The sequence below is a fragment of the Triticum dicoccoides genome, chromosome 5B, assembly GCF_002162155.2.
Source record: "Triticum dicoccoides isolate Atlit2015 ecotype Zavitan chromosome 5B, WEW_v2.0, whole genome shotgun sequence".
Taxonomy (NCBI): domain Eukaryota; kingdom Viridiplantae; phylum Streptophyta; class Magnoliopsida; order Poales; family Poaceae; genus Triticum; species Triticum dicoccoides.
In genome coordinates, this window is record NC_041389.1 from 392,719,133 (window position 1) to 392,726,070 (window position 6,938).

General features: G+C 48.5%; 2 protein-coding genes across 3 annotated transcripts; both read right to left on the reverse strand.

Moving 5' to 3' along the window:
- Positions 1-1,633: 1,633 nt before the first annotated feature.
- Positions 1,634-3,210, reverse strand: LOC119309371 (heat shock protein 21, chloroplastic-like). Of its 2 annotated transcripts, none has more exons than XM_037585389.1 (3): positions 2,878-3,210; positions 2,354-2,767; positions 1,634-1,885 (listed from the first exon to the last, which is right to left on the reverse strand). In XM_037585389.1, exons 1-3 carry the CDS (start codon positions 3,107-3,109, stop codon positions 1,860-1,862), a joined length of 672 nt encoding a protein of 223 aa, XP_037441286.1. In that variant the 5' UTR covers positions 3,110-3,210; the 3' UTR covers positions 1,634-1,859. The 2 variants fall into 2 exon arrangements, with proteins under 2 accessions (XP_037441286.1, XP_037441285.1); XM_037585388.1 differs by having other exon boundaries at positions 1,634-1,934.
- Positions 3,211-5,611: 2,401 nt separating this feature from the next.
- On the reverse strand, positions 5,612-6,560 carry LOC119305564 (26.7 kDa heat shock protein, chloroplastic-like). Its single transcript, XM_037582052.1, has 2 exons — positions 6,278-6,560; positions 5,612-6,199 (listed from the first exon to the last, which is right to left on the reverse strand). The coding sequence occupies exons 1-2, from the start codon at positions 6,501-6,503 to the stop codon at positions 5,814-5,816; spliced, it is 612 nt and encodes a 203-aa protein (XP_037437949.1). The 5' UTR covers positions 6,504-6,560; the 3' UTR covers positions 5,612-5,813.
- Positions 6,561-6,938: the final 378 nt, after the last annotated feature.

Below are 6,938 nucleotides of genomic sequence, written 5' to 3' on the forward strand. Positions count from 1 at the left end.
TAATATGGCAGCTTCTTTCTGCTCGATCGGGCCACTCTAATTTAATCCCAACTGACAGGTACTACTATACATTTTGCTCAAAAAAAAAAGACAGGTACTATACATGGTATTAGTGGCACGGTACGAAGAAGATTTCACAATTTTAGGTGGCCGAGCAGAATTTTACATGAGTAAACGCAACTTGTCTCTGTGTCAATTTTATGTGCCTCGAAGTCTTCTCTCGATTCTAAAAAAACGCAACTCGCTCCCATGCCGCTCTAGCCACACCGGGGAGCCCAACTCCGGTCACCGCCGGTTCCCTTCCCTCCTTGGCACCGGCGCCGACGGGGTCTCTCGTCCTCTCGCGCGGGAAGACCGGCACGGGTTGGTGTCTTCGGCTAGGGCGTGGAGCAGGCGAGCGTGATAGCGTGTTGGTTCTTTGGCATGCGGCGGACGACGCAGTGACGGCATATCCAGATTGGCATGCCCGGATCCTCTCCTTGTCGCTGGCGGCTCCTCTAGTTGGGCCGTGTTAGACGGGTGCGGGCAATGTGCCTGGATTTGTTTCGCCTCAGGTGGCAATTCCTTCTACGTTGATGGGCGTCTCCGACGAGCGCTTCTGCCTCCTACTCCCAGGGTGCGAGAGACTACCGCCGTGGAGAAATCCTTTGCTCGGATGCCGGCGGTGCAGCAACGTCTATGGACGCCGCTAATCTTCTTGAGGGCATTGTCACGATGGCGGTCTCATCGAGCTTCGAGGGAAACCTCGGGTTTGGCTTATCAGATTAGACAGTAGCGGCATGTGATGACCGGTATTACAAACACGGAAGGACGACGTTCACTGAATATGGCTCATACGTGGGTCCAATGACTGTTCATAAAGAATGGGAAACATGTATACATGCCAGAATACTTGAGAAGACACATATCTCTATGAAACTCAGATGTCCACATATATGGTTCATTTGGACCTAGAGCCGAAATGAATTTTCCCTATATAAAGACTCTTTGAAGGGTCCCCAAATGCAAAAAACAACAACAACATGTTTTCGTGTAAGAAACAAATTGTTCGAAGGTTTTAGTTTTTCAAAATGATTTTGTGGATTTTAGTTGTTACGCCCCTCCCCCTGCGCGCCTCTCACAACCTAGGCAGCAGTGCGGTAACTCCCCGTCGAATCTTCTCTGCCGGTGTTTCTGCTGGCCATTTGTCCCTTCTTCTTCTTATATGGATTGGGTTTTTTGTGCATGTCTGTCTCGATGGCATTGTCCTATTGATGCGTCGCGACTTTCTGTCTTGATCCTTCATCTCCGGCTCCTACTAGTGAATGTTGTCGACTTTTGTCGGGGAGCATGTGAGGTTTGCGTCTCCCGACTTAGTATGCCGGATCTGGAGCGTTCTCCAGGCCCTCTCTGATGCTTCGTTCTACAAGGTGGTGATTTACCCTATAGACCGCAATGCCGACGTCTTCTGCTCTGCATCACCGACTTCCGACCGCCGATTTTACAAACTCCTATGTTTCAACAAGTTTTCTTCGCTAAGATGGAGGCTCAGGCGGCATCGAGTATTGCGTACAGCGTGTCATCGATGGATATAGGAAGAAGATTTCAACAACCCCAGAGACTTGGATGTATTTTTCAATTTCTATAAGTGTGTTTTTATAACGATATCTGCTACTTGATGTATAGCCATTGGTCTTTCGGAAAATAAATGACTTTGCGAATTTCAAACCAATAATCTCATACGGATACAATAGCGCACATCACAACAAGCAGTGCATCAACTTCTTAGCGCCTTGGCTCGCAATTTTCCCAAATCGTGCCCTTGAAGTTGAAGCTCGTGGTCGTGGACCTGAGAAACTGCGCCCCGAGGTGGTGAGCTTTCAAGTGTAGTGTCGGGCTGGCCCTCCTGAAGGTTCACTTGGAATTAGTGATGGAGTACCAAATCATCCGGGCCACTGGATCGGGAGAAATGAACGGACTATATTAATTTCTGAAGCGCTATAAAAGAGCTCAATTTTAAACAAACAATCTCCATACGCACACGACAGCGCACGCCACAACTAGCGGTGCATCACTCAAGGGGTGTTTGGTTCAGAAGTCCTAGGACTTTTTCTAGTCCCAGGGACTAATCAAAAAAGACTCTCCAGTAGAGTCTTTTTCTAGTCATTGTAGAAAAAGTCCCTCCCGTTTGGTTTCTAGGAACTTTTTCTAGTCTCTGAGACTAAAAAGTCCCTGAACCAAACACCCCCTCATTTCAAACTTAAGCTGTTTATTTCGCAAAAGAAAAATGGGAAATGGGTACACGAAAAGGGAAAAACGCACTGAAGTTCGGTTTGGGCCGGTCACTTCTGATTGTTCGGTGTGGCGCCATTACCTTGTCCTTGGGCACTGTTTAAGCTTGGCTTGTCTTGGGTTGGCGTGTTCTTGGTGGTGCTTTTCTTCCCAAACCCGACTGGTTTTTTGATGCCACGGTTGTCGGCTTTGCCGATGGTAATCTCCAGCATCCCGGCCTTGAGCTCCGCGGTGACGTCCTCGCTGTTGTATTCCTTCGTCATGAGAAGCCTGACGTGGAAGGAGCCCACCCCGTGCACCTCCACCGGCGGCTCTTCGCGGCCGCCGGCCCCGGTGCCAGCCTTCCTCTTGATCTCGAGCATGTCCTCGCCGGCGGTGATCTCGAGGTCGTTCTCCGAGAGCCCGGGTACCTGGAGCCATATCTTGACGTGCCTCTCCTCCTCCTTGATGTCCCACCGCTCCTTGCTGTCCGGCGGTTGCACGGGGTACAGCAGGGCTGAAAACACACACACACACACAAAAACACATAAGAGTTCAGATTTCAACAGCTATGAACGAGACTATTTGACATGCATGAAGGATGAATGTGGAGGGCGTCTCACGTACCGGTGGGGGGAATGTTGAACGCCGGCAGCTGTTTCTCCGGGTGAGCGCGGAGTACCACAGACGTCGGCCGGCAGCACTTGACGGCGAGAGAATTAGGGAACGCCGTCGCTGCCGCCGGCCTCCAAGAGCGGCTCGCCGGCGTGCCGGAAGAAGACGGCAGAACGGGCGAGCGACTCATAGGGGTGCAAGACGCAACAACCGTCGACATTAGACCCGCAACGCTAACTTGCATCTATCACTGCCTTATCCTGATGCTGGATTGCAATGTGGGAACTATATATCTCTGAAGAAGGCTAAAAGTTGGTTTAGTGCATGCCAATTCTTGGCTACTAGTGTGAGGCGGTTCCAATTTATACTACACATATGGAAGCCAGGCTCTGATGGAAGCGTATGCACAGAGCGAGGTAGCAGGACTGCAGGAGTGTCGGCTGGCCGTTTCATGAATAACCTTTGCTTGTCGGATAGGGAGGGAATAAAGAGAGAAGAAAACTGATCGGGCCGACCGGGACGCTGCTTATTTGGTAGGTAAAGTGATGATTCTTCGGGTGGGTGGATGCTAATCTTGTTGATGCAGCAAACCGGGCATAGCTCAAGATGATTACGTTGTTTGCAGTGGACCAACCTCTAGACTTTAACATCAGTGCTTGCATTTTCTGGATTTATTTCAGGCTTTTTGATCAATATTAGTTTAATAGGAGGAGATGTCGGTCGAATATGAAGCACCTATGTTCATAGAGATGAGTATGTGCGTGCAGTGGCGGCACCAGGATGTGGCCACACCCCGGGCCACCCGAAGCAGCCAGTGTACAGTGACGCACTGTATCCACAGTATTCTATACAATACACGAAGGCAGTTGGTCTCACGCCCAGGCAGCGGCCCGGGCTGCCTGGGGCCTGTCTCCGCCGCTGTGCGTGTATATGAACATCCTCAAATGTATTGTGTTCTAAAAAAATTCTTTACAATACATGACTACCCAAAAGAAAAGATTTCGCTACAAATCGAACGACTGATTTTTTAGCATGGCAAATCAAACTTTTTATGGTAAGTTTAGTTGTCGTGAGGATGACAATTTTCTTTAGCAAGCATAGCAAATCCTTTGTCGTGTTCAGTGTTTTGCCAGGATTTGCCATGCTTGTAAAAGGAATTTGACATCCTCGGGCCAACTGAATTTGCCATAAAAACATATGATTTGCCATGGTTAAAAATTGGACGTCGGATTTTTAACATTACCTATAGTGACATGGAGTGTGGAGGTGGCAGGGTGTTAGTTTGTTGGCATTTGGAGGATGTTTCTTATCTCCTCTGATATAGACAAACACCCTGAGAAAAACAACACAATGAACCAACATGTCGTGTATGAAGAATGACGGGAGCTTAAACCCCCAAGCTCCCCAGCAATGTGGGATCAAGCCCTCGTTGTCAATGTGCATCAGAGGATAGGGATCAATCACTTGTTTCTTCATATGCACCTTGGCTCGAAAACTTTCGCATGCTATCGGTGTGCACCCAAGCTTATCTCCCATCGATCGCTTCTGGTCACCGCTGACGCCACAAGGTTTGCTACCTCTATTCGCCCCCTTAATCTTTTACTAGTGCTTTGGAAGCTTTGGGATGCCAGGAACTCTAAGGTGCTATGTGGGATCAACGTTAACACCAACACCGTGCTCGCAAACATCATTATCGACATAACTCTCTGGTCCCATAGGCTTACTAAACAAGTGCCTGTGGCGGGATTTCTTCTCTTCAAGGTAGTCGTGGTCTTGTAAAAAAGAAGAATGGAATATATTTAGGCTAGGAGTGCCCCCCCCCCCCTTTGAAAATTTCAAAAATAGTGGGAACAAGCTCCACCGAGATGAGACTGGAGTCAGAGAACTTTTATTCGTGACAACAAGGCCATAACCGCCGGGGTGATGTTGTCTCACAACATGAAATGCCGATCAAAGAGATGGGAATCCCTTCTTCTTCGTCCACTACGCCAGAGCAATGTCCGGCAGCGAATGGGAGGGCTATTGATCTGGTGGTAGGGGCTAGGTTTTTCTACGTCCTGCACCAAACGAACTAAACTAGACATAAGCATTTGATTGATCGATTCAGCAATGTGTTTGGTTATGTACTTTGGATTGTTTTTGAATATGTACCTGTAAGTCATAAAATTTATGGTTAGGATACATATTTTGTTCGATTGTCTATACATGAATGTCATGATAAAGGTAGCTACCATGACAAACCCTTGCAATACATTTCTGTCGATTGAATCCCCAAGAAATAATTATCACAAACAACTCATTCAGAGTTTATAACATTCAAGCTACCATACTTTCGTGGTACCGTGCAACTCTTGTGATATCTCATCTATGGCTATTGAGGGTGGTGATGAAGGAAGTTCCTCAACTAGCAACTCTCATCAAAGATAAGCCTTCCTCGTGAATCCTCTCCTTATTTTATTTTCATTTTTTTAGAACGGGAGGAAGACCCCGACCTCTGCATCTGGGCGTAGCCCATGGTAAAGCTAGCTCCTACATGTCCCTCCACCTAACGAGCTTATTTTACTTGGATCTTCATCCTTAGATAATTTCCTATTTTAGTCTTTTCTTTGACTTGTTGACATTGGTTGGACCTTCATCGAGTGGACATGACTTTGACAAATTGTCAACCTACGTGACATAGGGGTGGGGAGTCCTTCGAGTAGACTCACAAACACAACAAATACCTTTTTACATAGCACAACAAATGTTCAGCTTGATCAATAATTGTATTCATGGTTGGAAAACAAGTGATACATGATACATGCATAATACTTGACCTTATTTAAGTAGGAACAAAAGTACATTTGAAGAAGTTTTTCATGGGTCTCTTGGACAATTTCTCCCTCGATGCAATGGACGTCAACGTACGTAGAGATGTCCATGCGTATGCATTATGCAAAGCAGTAGTTCTACTTGACGTCGATGTTGACATTGATCCTCCTGCGTGCGCACTCCATGACTTTACGAATGTGAACCTTCAGAACGCCGGAGGCGAGCTCCGCCTTGATGGTCTCCTTGTTGTAGCCCGCCGGGACGAGTAGCCGCGCGTACATGTCACCGTCGTGCGCTGCCGCTCCGGCCGCGTCCTTGGAGCTACCGCTGGCGACAGCGTCTGCCGTCGCAGCCTCTATCTCCGCCTTGGTCTTCATCTTCCGTATGACGAGGACGTCCTCGTCCAGCTCCACGAGGAGGTCCTCCTTGGACAGGCCCGGCACCTCGAACCACATGCTCACGTTGTCGGCCCTCTCATGTATCCCCCACCGCTCCCCCTGCGGCGACCCGGGGTGCAGCAGAGCTGATCAACACAAATTCGTTGTGTGAGTGACATGGCGATCAGTGTGGTGCACGTGCACGGAATATAAAGTTATCTTACCGACGGGGGAGATGCCGAACGGCGGCAAATCCGTCTTTGGTACGTGCTGATCCCCTTTTGGGTTGCTTGCACAGCACACGGAGGAGGGCCTGGACTGCCGCTGGAAACTAGAGAGAGAAACCGCGGCAGCCTTCCCCGTCGTCGGAGGAGCCCGATTGCCGGAGGAGCGCGATGGTGCGTCCGCCGGCCGGCCGCTCAGGAGGGAGCAAGAGATGACCGTCGACATTGCAGCTGCTTGTCTGTAGTAAGATGTAGGGAAGACAAGGTGATGGTCAAGCTGGTTCTGCTGTGCACATATGTTATGAAATGAGATGCATTTGGAGGGCCCTCTTATACGGTTAGTAGCGCGGATGCCAAGCCACCTTTTTGCTCGGCGACGCAGGGAATAAAGAGGTGCGGTTGCTTGGGCAGTTGCTGCGAATGATACCAATCTTGTTGTCGGAGGAAGAAGAATATGACAGGGTGGTGTTTTATTTCTTCCTTTTTTTCACAATGCAACCCCTCATTTGATCCAGATCGATGAGAGTGAGTTACTAGCACATTTGGCTTAACCAACTCATTACATTAAAAAAAGACAACATTCCTTCTTTTTTGAACAAGACGGCGCTCAATCATTTGAAAGTAGAATATTACTACTAGCTCCCTCCGTCTCTCGAAAGAA